This window comes from Falco rusticolus, chromosome 11, assembly GCF_015220075.1.
Source record: "Falco rusticolus isolate bFalRus1 chromosome 11, bFalRus1.pri, whole genome shotgun sequence".
NCBI lineage: Eukaryota > Metazoa > Chordata > Aves > Falconiformes > Falconidae > Falco > Falco rusticolus.
In genome coordinates, this window is record NC_051197.1 from 28,143,205 (window position 1) to 28,160,055 (window position 16,851).

Below are 16,851 nucleotides of genomic sequence, written 5' to 3' on the forward strand. Positions count from 1 at the left end.
TACAGCACAAGGGCAGTTTTGACGAGCTGGTCACAGTTCAGGTGGTAGGAGTGGCATCAGGTTCCTAAGTCTTTCATTTACAGAGATGTTCCTAGACTTTGGGTTTATTTGGGTTTTTGATCCTCCAGAAGCAAAGTGTTGATGATCATAACTGACAAATACGAAGCATGTCATCATCTGCCCTATATGCACCTGTGTTATTCCCAGGATGCAGTCATCTAGGATCTGAGGGTTAAAAACTAGTTAAAATAGCTCAAAATTACAAAGCTGAGAGCATGCAAGGGAGGTGTGATAAAGGCCACAGTCTTTTCTTCGTGAGGTCTAAAGCACACTTGGGATTTCTGCAGCTTCTTGGTGACTTGTTAAAGCCGCTCTGACTCAGTTCCACCTGGGGAAAAGGAAGACCTTTGATATGATTTGGTTAGTGCTTTGTGAACATACTGGCTTTTAAGAAAACATGCTGAGGCCCTGAGTCAGGCATGAGCTGATCTTGACTGGAAAATCAGAAAGGCTCTGGCAAGACAGACACCATCTCACCGACTGGGAACAGCTGAGTAGCAAACCAGGTGGGGTCTCTTAGCCTTGCCACCCACAGGAGTTATTTAATTTGTGTGAAAAGCATAGAGGGGTGAGGAGCTGGGATGTTAGGCTGTGGGCTATGCTGGGTGGAGAAAAGTAGGGCTGGAGCAGCTTCTAGGGTTGGGTGGTCTTTGAGGAGCTCCTTCCTTGGGTGAGGTACTTACTGTGATTGCTTTCTGCCTTTAGGCACCTTTCATGTTTCTTGGGAAGAAAAACCTCAAGGGTGGTGTTGTGCTGTGCACCTGGTTTGGTTTAATTAAGTTGTTACTGGGTCCCAGCTATGGGCAATGCAATCTTTTACAGCTATGCATGAGGAAGGAGGCTGTGCTGTGGACAGGGGTATCTCCTTGGGTGGAAGTATGTGCTGTGGCATGCCCCTGCCATTGTGGCAGAGGTGCAAGCTGCTGTGCTATGTTGCCAAGCAAGCTGGGGGATGCTGTGAGTTGCTTTATTTTTTAGGTCTTGTGGCTGGTTAAGTGCAAACTGCAGCGTGTCTGGGCTGTTCAGCTTCCTTGGAGCGTGCCCTTGTCCTCTTTGGTGTGGGCAGTGTGTTGGGAGGTCTGTCCTTTCCTCAGTGCCTGTGGAGGAAGGGAAGATGTTGCATCAGTGGCTGCCCCTGCTGGGGGCAGGGTGTGGGTGATTGGGGATGAACAACGTGGCTGCGTGCTCCTGGAAGGGTGTTCAGGGCATGGGGAGGCGCAACTGGGGATTTTCTGTGAATGTTACTGGAGATGGTGGGGGTGACCAGCATGCTGCACAAACTCACCCAGCTGGCCTTTGGGTTTTTAAGGGGAGTCATAGCTCTGCAGCTCCAGGTGCTGGTATGGTTAGGGGGAGGTAGATTGCCTCTGTGATCACCTACCTGCCCTGCAGGCCAGGAGGTAGGCTTGATGAACGAGAGCTTTTTCTCGAGACTCTTATCTGAATCTGAGGAAAAACAACATGCACAAACTTCCTATCAGGGACTGATGCAGGGAGCCCTAAAGCCCAACTCCCATCATAAAATTGTTTAGGTTGGTAGAGACCTTTAAGATCGTTGAGTTCAACTGTTAACCCAGTACTGCCAGGTCCACTGCTAACCCATGTTCCAGCAGCCAGAGCAACCCTTGAGAGCAGGAGCACTCCTTTTAGTGCTGGCTCACCTTTTTGCTCCTCCAATGGCTCTTTTTTTTTTTTTTTTTTTCCTTCTGGGGCTGTGGCAGCAGGATCTGGATGCTTTTCAGGAGAGTGAAGACAATGATGGTGTGATTGTCTGGTGAGGGAGAAGAGATGAAGTGGTACTGTACAGTCAGCGTTATGATGGCAAATGAGGGAGGACAGCAGGATGTGCTGTCCCCTTTGAATCCCGTGGAGCTTGTATGGAGGTCAAGGAAGGGTGGTTGACCAAGGACTTGAATTACCCGGATCTCCTTGACTGTGAAGTAGTTTGGGGGTTGCAGGGTGGGAGTGATATGTCCAACCCTGGCTCTGCTGCAGGGTTGAAGGGTCCTTGGTGGCAGATGGGAGGCTTGCAAGGAAAGGGCCTTTGGGGAGATGGGTGTGCACAGCTGGCCCTATGCATAAATGTGCTCCCAGCTCTCTGCCTGCTTGGGCAGCTTCTCCCAAGGGGAACTCCTTGCTCGTGCCCATGGAGCGGGGTGCAGGCAGCATGTCCAGGCTCAGCAGGACAGGCCCCTCTGCTTCATTCAAAGGCCTAGGCAGTGTCAGTGACGCCTGGTGAAGGGGGATGGATTAATGTCTGCCACCATCCCAGCTGTGCATGCACCACATCTGTGCAAAGCAGCAACCCTCAAAATTGGAGAAAAGAAAGGTGTGCGTGATAGGAGGTGTTCTCTGGAATTGCAGGTGTTTTCCCTAGGAATTTTAGTACCTTTGAAAGGCAATCAATTTCTCCCAGCTGAAAAGCAAGCTTTTAATCTGAAGGTCAGAAAAGCAAGACCTTTATCTAAAGGTCATTATTAAAAGTGTGATAAGGCACAGAAAAACGTCCTGAGCAAAAGGCGGCAGAGGCATTAGCGCAGCCAGAAGCAGCAGCTGTCTGGGGGCTGCAGGCTGACTGGGTTTGCTGCTCTCTGGGAGTCAGGGTGCTGCAGCCAGGGCTGGCGGGCGATGCAGAGCAGGAGCCAGCCCGTGCTGCACCCCTGGGTACAGCTCTGCCCCACCACGGCGTGGTGGCACTTGCCTTTCCAACCCGGCTGCATGTGCCAGCCACACAGGCTAGGGCAGGAGAAACAAGAGAGGGCTGAGAGATCGCATGCTTCTTCCCAAGACGCACCACCGGAGCTGAGGGATTTGATCTGTCTGGCCCTGGTTCTTCATCCCTGGGAGGTGCTACAAGGAGCTGTGTGGCTTGGGGACAGTTGCCCCAGGGACAGTCACTGCAGGATTCATGTCCATGTGAGAAAGATCATGGCTTCTTCTATACATCCCCAGCTGTCCCTCCAGAGCAGTAGCTCACTGTATTCACTCTCTGAGGCTCTGTGTACTTAATACAGGCTGCACCACTTGGGCAGTGGTGGGACTGTCCTAACCTTTGCAACAGTTTGCAGTGGTTAAATGTCTCTCTTCCCACTGAAGACCTTGGCAAACACTTATTTTTGTCCCAGATAACACAACAGGTAGCTCCTAAGTAACTATGCCTCTGGTTTGTCACTAGCTAGCAATACGTACGTGATGGGTTAGGTTTTGTCTGGGTTTTTTTCTGGTGGCAATAGGTTTTTGCATTAAAGCGACTGTTCTTGAGGTGGCCTTAGAAGTGCAGTGAGGCTCTCTAACAAGGTGAAGACTCAAGCTGAATACTGCTTGTTGGCCAGGGGAATACCCAAGGTGTGGGGTGGTTTGAGCTTATGGACATGGCTTGCTGGTCTTGGAGCACACCAGCCCAGGGGTCTGTTACCCCAGCTCAGCTGCGGAGCAGTAGCTCAAGCACCTGCCTGCAGCTATCAAAATTCTGTAACTCTGCTGATTTTAAACCCGAACTTGACAGTGATAAATGATAGGGAGCGGAACACTGGCTTTTTGACACCCACTCGACCGTCAAAGCGAGATTTTATGTGCCTATTTTGGTTTCCCCTTTAATCAAAAAATCAATTAGACAATTTCCAAATGAATATTCAGTTAAGGAGCTGGGTTGTCAGGCAAACTGGCAGCACTTAGCACCACTTTATTTGTGTGGGGTTTTTTTATTTAGAGTTATTCACCATATCTAAACTAAACAAGTGGATGAGGAAAGAAAAATACCTTTCCTCTGAGATGTCCTGGTGAGTGTCACCTCAAATCCCGACTAAGCTTGTTCTCCATTCCAGATCTTCTCAGCATCCTCCATGTAATGCCACTGAGCTTGGTGTTTGGCTGCATGGTGGTTCTCATTTTCCTGCTCCCATCTGACTTGCAACTCAAAACATCTGTTATTTTACTTCTGCATGAGACTATTTTTGACTTGGTTATCAAAGTAAGCAAGAGTTATGCAACACTTCTTTAGTCATGAAGTCCCTGCACCCACTTCCCTATTCCCCAAAGAAACTTCTAAAAACCCACTGGGCAATTTTGACTGAATTTGATGGAAAGGAATGATTTCAGAGATGCTTCATTTTTCAACAGGCCTGCACCACTGCACGCAAGGAAGGAGTTAGGATCTTCTAAGGGGAACCCTGTGGGGACACCAAACCCCAGGTCTGAACATCTCTGCATTGGAAGAACAAGTTTGTGGACAAACTGGAGGAGGACAGGCACTCAGCTTATTTGGACTGTGGACGCCATACAATTTGGAAGGTGTTTTTGTCCTAAGCAAGGAGATTGGCACCCTGTCCTTCACAGAGACCCAAAAGCTCCTCATCACCTTCTAGGTGCAGAACCTGTATGAGAAATACTGAAGACAGCAAACCTCCAAACAGGCATCTACAGCTGAGCTCCTGGGGAGTGTCTTATCTGTATTTTCATCATGTCAGAGAGACGGATGGCTGGAGAAAAAAGGGTGGCATCCACAGAGCCTCCCCCACCTTTGGAGAGAGGGGATAGGTACCTTCTCCAGAAGTGCATCAGGATGGGGAAGATGATGACCTTCTACCTATGGTAGAAGTCACGGTTCAGTAGCCCCTTGGAAGACAAACTGCAGATTAAGTATCTCTCTTCTTCAGAGATGTTTACCTGGCCACAGAAGAGACCTTGCTTCACCAAAGTGGCTTGTAGCACTCCTGATGGGCCCTAGGCATGCTTCTCTCCCTGATCCCACCTTGCATTTTGGCAGTCTTGAAGAAGATAAAATATTTATGTCTGGGCTGACAGTCCCAAATAGAAGGGCAGGATCCCCCTGGATTTCAGTGGAAAGCACTGTGGTGTGCTTTCCAAAGGGAAGGTAGGCAAAGTCATGGCTACTACAAGGGGAAGAGCTGAGTGCAGCGGGGAGGGGATGATGGGTGACATTGACCTCTGGAGAGTGAAAGGACTGAATTGGTGGCATGCAGTACCCATCCTGGTGCTTCAGCCCTGGTATTTCTCCAGCAGGTAGATGATTTCACCATCTCCTTGTCCACACACTTCTCAGTCTATTTGGGTCAAGTGCTAGCATGGGTCTGGTGGTGGATCACTTCCTATCCCATTGGGCCCAAGTGGAGGTCCCAAGCTCCAGATTATGCTCTGAAGCTTCACGGTGTGCTTTGATAGAGCAGATCCTGACCTCTTCTTGGTTCCCCTTTCCCCACAACCACTCGCAGCTGTGATCCAACGGTCTTGAGCAATGAGCAGGCAGCAGCCTTCAGCCTTCCTGGGAGGGTCCCAGGATCTTACCCACAACTTAGGGGAAATACCGGAGTTCAGGAAGAGTTTGATGAAGAGGATGACTTTCATTTTGAAAAAAGCAACTTCCTTTTCTGTTTGTGTGTTGCAGGCTGCCAGAGCTTCAACTGAATCAGCCAGCCTGGAAAACCTGCAAAGGCACGTGGGGTTTTGCTCCAAGACAAAGCGCTCTTGACTGCTAGGCTGGACAGTTGAGTTCTTGCTTGGCTTTGTGTTTGCTGGGCCAGAAAAAGGGAACCACAAGGTGTGGAGCAGTGAAACAGGAGGGATGAAAAGCCACTTCCCTCTTCTACTGCTTCTCATGGTCACGGCATTCACCTGACCTGTTAAATCATTTTTCTCCTTTCCCTGGTAACTCTACAGTTCAGACCCATGGGCCACCCACAGCTACATCTGAGGGGGCCTGGTGGTGAAGCAGAGGCAGTGGCACTACAGGAAAGCATGGGAAAAATCTTTTTCCTGAAAGGAGTGGAAGCAGCAAAAAACCAGCAAAGTCCTGTGCTGCAAGGTGCCAGACCTTGGTCTTCTAGATGGCTTCTCTACTGCAACGGTGGTGGACTCCATCGTGCTTGATTTAGTTTTTCTCATAGGGACAGTCTTTCTGTTCTTCAGTTTGATGTCTGTGGGGACAGAACAGGGTTGGCCCCTTCCTCTGGTGACAGCCAGAGCCTGCTCACAGCTGTCTGTAGGGCAAAGGTGCCCAGAGCCACCATGCTGATGTCTGCACGGTGAACTTGGCTCAGGAGAGACTGGGTGCTGTGGGAATTCTTTACCTCCACATGGTTTGACCTCTTTGGCATCTGCTTTAGAGAAATCCTCCCACTTCCACCCTCTCTGGCTGGATTAACACCCCAAAACATGCCTTTCAGGGGTGGCTAGGCCTCTCTCTCTCTTTCTCTTTCTGGAGTTGTTCTACTGGATGATGGGATGCAAGCAGGGAAGACCCCTGCTTGTCCAGTCCCCTAAGGGTATGCAGGAGCACCTGCAAGGGCTTGATGGTTGGGAGTCCACCTTGTTTCTAGCCTGCTCAGACTGGACCCATCAAGGGATGGGCTTTTGAGACACAAGCTTATTTTCCTTGCTTGGGCTATCCACAGCCAGTAAGGGTTTCTGAACAGGCAGCTCATTTGTTGCCATCTTCTGGGAGTCTTAATCAGATAAAGAAGAGGGGACAGATGCCATGTTCATTCCTTCTGGCCACGAGGAGCTCAGAATGCCGTATTGCGATTGTTACTTACCTTTCCTTTCCCCTTCTGTGCCCTGTTCCCATGACCTACCAGTCACACTGCGTTTCTCAGGTATGATGGAGGCCCCACAAGCTACTTAAGGGTTGCTACAGGTGACTGCTGTCACTCTCAGTGCTCTGGAAGGTGCCCAGAAACTTGATGTCATTGTCAAAACGTGACGTGAGAAGACAAAGCTGGGGTGTTACACCAGTATGGCCAGTCCCAGTGTCCACAGGAGGAGGTCAAGATGTGGAAGTGGGGTGACAGTGGGTGTTGCTGGCTTTGGGTTTCAGTCACTTTGCTGCTGCCTCTGTCTGATCTGGCGACCCAGGCCAGTGCAGGGATGTGGCATTTGGTGCCTCTGGTACTGGCAGGAGGGAATTTGGCCCATTTGTCACTGTCAAAGCTCTGATTATAGCTGATGGCTCCCAGATACCCTGTCCCAACCCACTCCATGATGTCCGTGACCTGGCAGCAGTACATCTGAGTGCTACGTCACTACGGGTGCACAAAATATGTTTTATCAGCTTGAGCCAACGTGAACCATGGCAGAAATTCAGAGCATCACCTTACCGGTGCTGCACAGGAAAGGTTCCACCTCTGCCCAGATGGAGGTCCCGAGTGGCAGCTAATCACCAGTGCTCAGAGGAGAGACCTTCCAAGTTCCTCGTGCCATGCAAGGCCTGGCTCAACTTCAAGGACTGGTTTATCCACTGGGACAGGAGGGAACATCCATCTTTCCCAACATCATGGCCTTGCTTGCACCTCTGGCATTGGGACAACACTCTGCAGAGACTGCAGTGGGAAGAGCAGAGGGTGATCGCACAGAGCACAGACCCCACCTGAGAGACCACTCCTGTGCTGTGCCTGATGGGCTAGCTGCACCTTCTACTGTACCTCAGAGTACAAACCCACCCAAGTTAGATCTCTGCTTTAGCTTTAAACCATCTGGATGAAATCTATGTGAGCTCTACAAAGCTCAACATAGACCTTAAACCCACCCATGCAGCTGCTTAAAGCTGGCTTACATCTGCCTGCATCTGGGATGTCCTGGGGACATGCAGCAGGTCCCCCAGGTAGCGCAGACAACAGCGTGCCAGCAATTCAGCAGCTTTCCTAAAGAAATCAACATCCACCCAGGAGGGCTGTAAAGAACCCCGGTGTCCCAGGCAGAGAGATAACCTCATGTGCCTTTTGGGTTGGCTGCTATCCCTGGGGCTGGGGCTGGCCCGTGCCCTGGGGATACCTCCCTCGCCCACCGCTGAGACCCTCCTGCGGGTTTTGGCCCTCCCCGCCAGCGAGCAGTTTGCACGGCTTGCCAAGCAGCAGAGTCAGAGCAGCTGGTTCCTGACCAAGATACAGGCTGCTGAGAGGAAGCACCAAAAATATCCCCGCTAAGCCCCTGAGCAGTTCCCTGATATCAGTGCAGCGAGACCCGGGAGGAAGCTGGCATGGGGGATGGTGCCTGCCGAGAGCCATGGCCTTGACACCTGCCGGAGTGCTAATTGCACTCCCAGACCCGGACGCTGCTCTGAGGGGTAATTTCCTTGACAAGAGATGCTTAAAAACCTGGGGGGCTAATTAACTTGCAGCCAAGAGCATTTCATGAATCGGGGTCAGGAGTGGCCAGCTGACTTTTCCAAAACGCTCACCTCTCGCTGACTGAGATGCTGGCATCTCTGCAAGCCAGGTCCTTGGGGGCACTAGCCCTGACAGCCTCTCCTTGCTATTTCCAGGATCAGCTGGTGATTTTTTTTTTTTAGTATTTTTTTTTGGGGGGATGGGGTGGAGAGACCTAAGGGTTGGTTTGAAGAACACTGCAGCGAGCAATGTTGCCTGCATTTGTTGTGCAGGGGCCCAAGCAGCTGGGATGCTGGGGGGGGTTCTGTCCACAAGGAGGTTTCTGGGTGTAAGGTTAGCATGTAGGGTGTTAATAACCAGGGGGTATTAGTGGGATTTCCCACTAGGAGGGGACAATAGTCTGGGAAGATGAGTGCTTGTGTGACTGCTTTTTTAAAATCATCCCTTTACACAGTGGAAAAAAATAATGTGGAAAACTTGAGGTTGAATCATAGGCTAAAAGGCTGCATGCCCTCTTTCCCCAGCGTGTTGGCCAGGCACTCATGCTGAAACGGGGACATATGTGTGTGCGTCTGCGTTTGAGTCACATTAATGGTGTTGTTTGCTGTGGGCAAGGAAAAAAAGAGGGAGAGTTAATACCCAGACGTGGGCAAACTTGAGGCAGTTACCCAGTGCACTGCCTGCTCCGGGTCTCACCCCTGCCTACCCTGAAAGGCTGTGTTTAAGTGTCTCCTTGCTTTTGGGCCAGGTCATGGCCCATCTCAGGGGAGCTCCTGCAGGGTGTGCCTGCAGCGCTGCTGGTTTGCAGGATGCTGTGGTGGAAGAGCTGTGTGTGAATCGTTGCTCCAGGCAGCTGGAGCAGAGCAGGTTCTGCCCTATTGCCCTGTGGCAGCATTGGCTGGGGTACACTGTGGGATGCTGGACCACTGCAGCTACTGCTGGGCTTCTCCTCCCTCCCTCTCTCCCAACTTTTCACATTCCCACTGGTGCCTGCACACCCCATGAGGGTGCCTGCGTACCCTGTGCATCCCCTTTACCATAAACTGGAGGAACGTCCTGTCATCATCAGCCAGAAATTCCTCATAGAAGCAGCAGAGCACCTGAGGAGGAGCGCAGGTGGGTTGTCCTCAGGCAGTGCTCCAGCAGCAACCGCCACCCCCAGCCCCACCATACCCTGAGGCTGCAGTGGTGACACTGTGGGCAGGTTACACCTCTCTGAGATGCCCTGGGCAGGTCTGCTAGGATCTGTACACCCAGGCTGGTCCACTGAGCTGCTCAGAGGCTGCCCAGAAGGGTTTGGGTTTTACATGTGTTTTACTCATGTGCTGGAACCAGTGACTCTGATGCAAAGGGATGGCCGCTGCCTTGCCACCCCTGGCCCTTGGCATGTGCATGTAACAAGTGAGGTTAACAGCTGCTAAATGACTGCTCGCCTCTGCTCCACTGCCCCACATTCCAGTGAGGATGCTCCTCTCCACTGGCCTGGCACATCTTTGTCACTGGTTCCAGCGCAAGGTAGCGTGTCACTGTAAGTTTTGCCTTTCCTAATCAGTTCTCGTCATCTTTTTCCAAATACCTCTTCTTAAACATGCCCACAGCCCTCACACCAGCCGAGGGGTGCCAATGCAGCCCTCACACCAGCCGAGGGGTGCCAATGCCAGCTGTACCTTCTGGCTTGACCACTGCCAGCACCACTCTGTACCTTGCAAATCTCCTTCTGGGCTCTGAATATCCAGAGGGAGATTTCTGCAGACATCAGATGGTTCCTCAAGTTCCTGAGAGTCCTAGTATCCAAGGGAAGCTGCTGAATGGTGTTCTCCTCCAGGTAAGTCTTGCATATCTTCTTCCCAATCAAATGATGCAGGAAGAAACTGTTTTCTCTGCTGGGCTCCAGCACCACAGGCAGAAATTCCTCCAGGTCACACCACAGGTCCAGGAGACAAGTCTCCACAGACCAGTCCTGGTGCTTCAAGAAGTCCCTGAAGGGCCGTCCCATGAAGGTCTCAGCACTAAGGGCCCAGGGAAGGAAACTCAAGGTCTTGATGGGCTTTTTCAGGCATGGCAGCTGGATAAGGGGTGCAGAGGAACACAGGTTAGAGAGGACTTTCTCTTCACAGAGGTTTTCCAGGTGAAAGACCTGCTCTGCATTGGGTCTAGGTCTTTTGGGAGAAGTTGCTCCACCTTTGCCTCCAAAGGCAGTGTTTGCAGGCTGTTCTGACTGCTGATGAAATGATCCCAAAGCATCCAGACATGATTTCTTTGTGCTCTCAGCTGGCCGCAGCTGCCTTTCTGGTTGCACCTGAAAATTGGGCACCTTCATTTCTTGAGTGTCTCTTCCCACCTTGAGCAGAGCCCAGATCTCTGCTTTGGGCTTCTTGCTGCAGTAGGGCCCTGACAAACCCTGACTCCTTTCAATACACGTTGGGTAGAGGTTCTCAGAAAAGCCTGAGGGCTCCTGCGAGCTGGCCCATAATAAACGCTCCCAATATTCCTGCAGCAGGGCCTGGCATGATTTCTCTTCCTTCGTGCCCATCTTGCAGTGGATGAGGAATTTAGGGAGCCATTAACTCTGAATCATAAAAAGTGCCCATTACTGCATCTTGCTCAGCATCTCTCTGCTGGTGCTGATGGGCTGAACATGCTTGGCTTTCAGCAGTGATCCTGAAATGGGTGCAGGGGATTACGATGGGGTGACGGCTCCATGCAGACCATTCCTCAGCCAAACAAAGCTGGTGATGGTATCCCATCGCCTTCAGAGCATCCAGGAAAGGCCACCTCTCTGGAAGGGCACTGCTTGTCCCCAGCTCCCATGTTTCTTACCAACAGTGGTCCTGCAGAGAGTGATGATGCTGAAGCCTTCACGCAGGTGAGTGGCTTTCAGCCTGTGCAGCAAGGCTAGGTAGAGGTTCTTCTGCTTTGCATCTGACTCGTCAAGTGCCAGAAGCCTTTCAGTGGCAAGCCAGAAGTTGGTCAGTTCTTCCCCTATGGATCAGACAAGGAACAGGAGTTGGAGTCTCTGAAAGCCCTGCTAATGAGCGAAGCAGCTTTTTTTTTTTTTAAAAAAAAAAAAAAAAGGGGGGAAAGATCACCTGGATGAACAGAGGGGACAGTGTAGAGAAGAGCCAGGGTTATGCATCTCCCCAATGTCCAGTGCCCATGCTGGGGCTCTGCTGCTGGCTCATCTTCCAGGGCTCTATCTGGGATCACAGTGTCTCCTGTTCCCGCTGGTGCTTACCCATGCCCCCAGGCTCCATGCCAGTGTCGAACCAGGCAGCTCACCTGCGGCTGGCTGAGAAGGGACTGCCGAGCATCCCATGCCCACCTGCTGTTCCTTGGATGAAGGCCTGAAAGTGCCACATGCCCTGGCTCCTGCTGACGCACTTGTCCAGCAGCCACTGGTCAGCACTTCGCCAATTCAGCAGTTTTGCTGTTGGAGAGAGCACAGAGCAAGGCATCAGGGCTGCATGCAGGAGCAGCCCCTGAGAAAGCCCTCCAGACCCCACCAGCATCCCTGACAGAGGCTGCCAGAGGGCAGCAGTGCTGCAAGCCAGGAGACCAGCAAATCCCACTGAAACGGGAGTTTCAGACAGGTTGTGAGATGCATGTGTGGCGTTTGCAAGGACAACCCGCTCATGTCCATGACAGTCTGCCCAGCTATCGTGCCTCTTCCCCTTTGCAAACATCTGTCTTTTTTGCTTGAGTTTGGGGCTTGCCCTCAACACCCTTCACCATGAGGTTCAAGCCGGCTGGAGAAGCAGCAGCAACGCACCCAGAAGCAGCACGGCGTACTTGCTGCCACAGCTTTCCAGCGGCCTTCCCTCGTGCTGACAAAGCAGTTGGCTGGGCTTAGATGGCTCCGTTTGGGAGTAAACAGCAGTAAAGTTCGGACTTGCTGCCAGCAAGACAGACCATGGTATAGCCCTGTTTTTCCAGTGTAGGATGCAGATGAGGAGCATATTGCGATACAGTGCGAGAGCCCCGGGTACCCTGCACAGCAGCAAACCTCAAACATCAGGACCCCTGTTTCCCATGCCCTGGGATGCTCTCCAGCCACGCTCCACCCATCAACTGCATGGTAAACCCCGCTAAGCAGCCGTTTCAGCTCAACGGCGTGCAGGCAGCGAGCCTGTACCCCTGGCTGTGGGGTAAAGTCCTGCTCATCTCGTGGAAACGCTGGGATCTGCTGCATGCCTATAAATTGGACGTGCAATGCCTTTTCAACCTGGAGCAGAGGCACAACCCGCTGGGCAGGCACCAGGCGGTGACAGCCCCAGTGAGAGGAAGCTCTGCTGTGGCAGCGAAGCCACTCTGATTTCTTTTGTGCCTCAATGACTCACCTGCTTCCCCCGACCGACTGAAACCCAGGAGCTTCTGGCAGAGGATGAAGTGGAGGCACAGGCTGGATTTGCAGAAGTGAGGCAGCCGGTGCTTTTCCAGCCAAGCCAGTAAAGCCGGGGGGCTGGGATCCTGCGTTGCAACCCCCATGCCCAAGGAGAAGATTAGGCTGTGAGCAAGGAGCCGTCTCTTGCCTGGGGATTAGGGTGAGTAACGGGCCCTGGCTACAGGGGAAGGAGGCAGGGGAAGGCACCCTGTTGCTAGACAGCAGTGCAAGCCACCCCCATGCTGAGAAAGAAGGGGGATACTCCAGCTATAGCCCCTTGCCTGCATCCCCGTGAGCTCTGCCTGCAAAGCTGGGAGATCCGGCGCTGCGTGGCTGCTGGCAAGGCTGCCTCTCCTCACAGCCTGCCTGCTTTCCCCGAGCCCAGGCAGGAAGGCACGGCAGCTTTCTAGCAGCATGGAGGAGCAGGTTCTCTTTTGCTACGGGATCTGAGCACTGCTAGCAGTGCTCGTGGCTGTGGGGAAGGGGGACATCCACGGGGAGAGCTGAGCTGCTTTGAGCATCAACAGGACTTCACTCCCGATGAATTCAGGAGGAATACAGGACACAGAGGGTTGATATTTCTGTCCTCCTTCTCTGCCACCACACATGCTCTCCTTAACTCCAGCTATCGATGTTTACTGAGGGCTGGATGGACCCCATAAACTGCACCAGGACTTTAAATGTCTTGTGCTCCTCCCAGGGCTTAACAGCAAAATTACACCTGGGTTTGAAATAATCTCCTGGCTGCATGAGCCGGAGAGCCAGAGAGTGGCCTTGGTAAAGAAGTGGCTCCTTCCCCTCCTGCCCTGTGCCTTTCCTCCCCCTCCTTACTAGGGGTGTTTTCTCACCGGGTGGCTTGGCAGCTCTGGCCAGAGGTCCCACCAGCCCGTGCTGCTGATGTAAATGGGTGCCGGGCCAAAAACCTGTACCAAAAGGAAAGGGGAGAGCTGAAAGAGGTGGAAGGTGGCAGGGGAGCCCAGAGCCCAGCTGTTCTAGTTAGTCCTCACTACAGAGAAGAGCATCCCCTTCCTTTTCAGACCTCTACCTCCAAGCTGAGGTCCTCAGGTTTCCCTGATTTTTCTGGCCTGAGTGTGGTGTGTTCCAAATTTTCCTGAGGCCTCTAACACCACAGAAGCTGAAAGTTCACCTGAGAAGAGCTCAGAAAGGTCCCAGGCTTTATGGTACAGAGTAGACTTATGGGAAGATTGAGAAACATGTTGAAAAAGTCGACAAAAACATCATCTTTCAGGAGAAGCCCCATGTCCATGGAGGCTGTGGTTGCTGTAAGGGGGAGAAGAGAGAATTATCCAGCCTTTGTGTCACCAAATGCGATATAAATGTGAACCAAAGGATGAGTTTTGAGAGGGACAGCTTTAGGGAATGTGTGGTGTGGGCTTGTCCTGTGCACACGCAGGAGAATTTGGACGTGGGACAGTCCATGAAATTTGGGTCCCAGAGCACCCACGTGCTCTGGGTGGGAGGCACGGGGTGTTTGGAAAGCACCAGGCTCAGCTTTTGCTTGTAAGAGCAAAAGTACATGGTTCACGGAGGCTGAGCACAAATGCGATGGCATCTGTAGGGCAGGAGAAAGGAGGTGCTGTGGCTCGAGGGGACAAGCTGCATTCCTCCACCTTACCCAGACAGCAGGCATGACCCTGCTATCATGGAAAGGATCCATGTGCTGTGCTCTAATGCTGCTGCTCCAGCCCCACTGCCTTGGTGCCCTAGGAGTCCTCTTGCTCAGGTTCTGGTAGCAAATTGCCCCAAATTAGCAGGCACCATCAGGCTGAGGGCAGGTTGTCGTTCTGGGTAGAGTGACAATCACTGCAGACCCCCACCCCATCCACCCAGGACATCAAGACAGTGTGCCAGTGTCCCGCTATGCTGTGAAGTGGGATCCTGAAAGGTCTGGATAGAATGGGGTCGGCTGGCATCAGCCTACCGATGGGTGGACGCCCTTGGAAATGTCCACTTGTGTGAAGGCAGAGCTGTGTCACAGGGAGGACCCACACTTCGGAAGCTTAACGCTCCTTTTTCCCCTCTGTCCCCTTTGGGGGGTGCTTAGAGGGGCTGAAGCTCCCAGCAAAAGTAATTCACCAGTGACCATTATGCTGCCATGTTCTGGGGATGGGTTCCAGAGCGCCACGCTGTTTGTGACGTGCTTGTCCCATTGAGTCTTTAGGGGGGCTGCAGGGCTCTCGGAGACAGCAGGGTTCTCAGCATCTCTCCCTTTGAGGTCTTTCAGGGAAACGTCACTTTTTTAAATCAGCAGCTCTGCAAACACACTTGGGCAGTCCTGAAATTAAGCCTTTCCCCTTGCCCCATTTGGGCAAACTTCGTACCAGGTTCTTTGGTAGCACCTGGGCACTGCGTGTGGCTGCTGTCGGCATGTCTGCTTAGGTGGTGACAGAAATTTTAGAGGAGACCCTGCTACATCTGCCCCAGACAAATAACCCAGATTTCTTCTTAGCTGTCCTGCTTCATCAGATCTGGGGCGCTGAGACCCAACCTTGGAGACTCCCCAGTGGGAAGAGGAGAAAAAAAGAAGGAACCACATCTCTCTTGCAGCAGCAGTGACCTGTTTCCCTGGCAGGAGGAGGAACCTGCTCCCCAGGTGGGTATTTGTTTGCCCTGTCTGTGGTCAGGGCTGCTACTGCCCTCCAGGCTCTGGGCACCATGGTGCCTGGGGTCTCCGACGTGCCTTGTAGCAGAGCAGCGGGTCTGCCTACCCGGGGCTCTGTGCTGTGGTGGGAGTGGGAAAGGTTTCATGGTCTGTGGAGAGTGTGGGGCAGGGGTTTTGGTGGCTTCTCCTGCACTGCACATCTCTTCTGTGCTTGCCTAAGCGGGAGGGGGGGCTGCAGGATTAAACCCTGCCAACCTTCTGTCGCTAAGAAGCCCTGAGCTTCCTCATTCTGGCCACTGATGAAACACCATCGCGTTCTGCCGAGCGTCGTGTCCCCTTCTGCTGCCGTGGCTGCAGCCCCTGCTGTTCTCACCGGTGTGGGCAGGTTAAAAAACACCTACCGGTGTGCAGCACCCCCGGAGCCAGCCCCGCGCGGGGCGGGGGGTACCTGGGGTGGGACAGACACCCGCACCCCGCCGCGTCCCCAGGAGCGGGGCCACCTCACGAGGTGGCGCTGTCAGACCAGGAATGTGAAGCTGTCCCCAGCAGCCACAGGGCGCTGCAGCTCAGCAACGGCTGGGTGACGCCACAGCCGCTATTAGTACGGGGACCATTTCGAATTTATTGTGGGGCTGGTGACCCCAGGGTGACAGTCCTGGGCTGGCTCCGGCTCATGCCACCACCCTGAGCGAGTGAGTTCGTTTCTTTGTGTATCGCTGTGCTGCCCTGGGCGCGGGAGGATAGCTGGTGCTGTACCAAGCCGGGAGGGACACGACAGAGCTTTAGGTTAAGCATGTTAGAGATCACACCTGAACTGTCCTGTGCACACACGTGTGCCCTAGGGAGGTGACATCCCACCCTGCTGCAAGGCACTGGGCCACCATTGTTGAATCTGTTGGGTCCAACAGCAGCGGGTGGTGTACATGTCCTCATGGCGCACGTGGGATGCAAGTCCTCACGGTGACAACGAAGGGATGTTGTCAGTCCTTCAGGTGATGCTTTGCTTTCTGGGAGGTGGGGGTGAGGACTGGCTGGTGCCTGGCTGCGGAGGGCTTGGCGGTGCTGCAGCCCTGCTGCGGGGACAGGGCTGAGCGCAGCCCCTTGGGAATGCATGCTCCCCTTCCTTCGGTCACAGCCCGGGCACATTGGCTGGTCACTATGCCAAAAACCCAAACTGACATGGGGAAGGGGCAGCCGTGAGCCACAAAACATCTGCTTGTTGTAGTGGTGCCAGGCAGAGCTGCAGGAAGGAGTTATGGTAGACCCTGGGGAGGAGTAGCTCCGATCACAAATTCATCAGGATTTATGCCCCTAAGCCCCAAGAGATGAGAGGAGGGGTTAGGGATGAGCTGGTATAGTGGCTGTCTCACACATGAAAAACTCAAAAAGTCCTCAGAGAAAGGTTGCAATTGTCAAAAAAAATATAAAAAAAAAAGAATTTTCAGTTGACAACTGAGCAGATGCCCGGTGAGAGCCTCAGAGGTTGCCGTAGCCCTGCTGGTGCCCGTCAGGCTCCGGGCTGACCTTGGCAGGACTTTGCCGGTTTCTGCCAGGGAAGGGCCAAGGTTGTGAACAGGAACAGGCTGACACAGTTACTGTGGGAGTGCACAGGGCCATTTCCATGGAGCTTCTCCCCAACAGGAGACCCCCAGGAGGTCTGGCAGGAT

The 16,851-nt window shown here is 53.0% G+C and overlaps 1 protein-coding gene across 1 annotated transcript; it reads right to left on the bottom strand.

Moving 5' to 3' along the window:
• Positions 1 to 1,763: 1,763 nt before the first annotated feature.
• RGSL1 (regulator of G protein signaling like 1) lies at positions 1,764 to 14,951 on the bottom strand (the record flags this gene model as incomplete). Its single annotated transcript, XM_037404428.1, is given in 16 exon segments — positions 1,764 to 1,831; positions 4,312 to 4,433; positions 4,601 to 4,725; positions 5,365 to 5,503; positions 6,443 to 6,521; positions 7,173 to 7,219; positions 7,221 to 7,357; positions 7,359 to 7,394; positions 9,218 to 9,280; positions 9,883 to 10,841; positions 11,001 to 11,162; positions 11,503 to 11,607; positions 12,518 to 12,647; positions 13,410 to 13,485; positions 13,761 to 13,842; positions 14,882 to 14,951. Coding segments are annotated over 16 exon segments (2,400 nt in total), but the record flags the coding sequence as incomplete, so codon positions are not given.
• Positions 14,952 to 16,851: the final 1,900 nt, after the last annotated feature.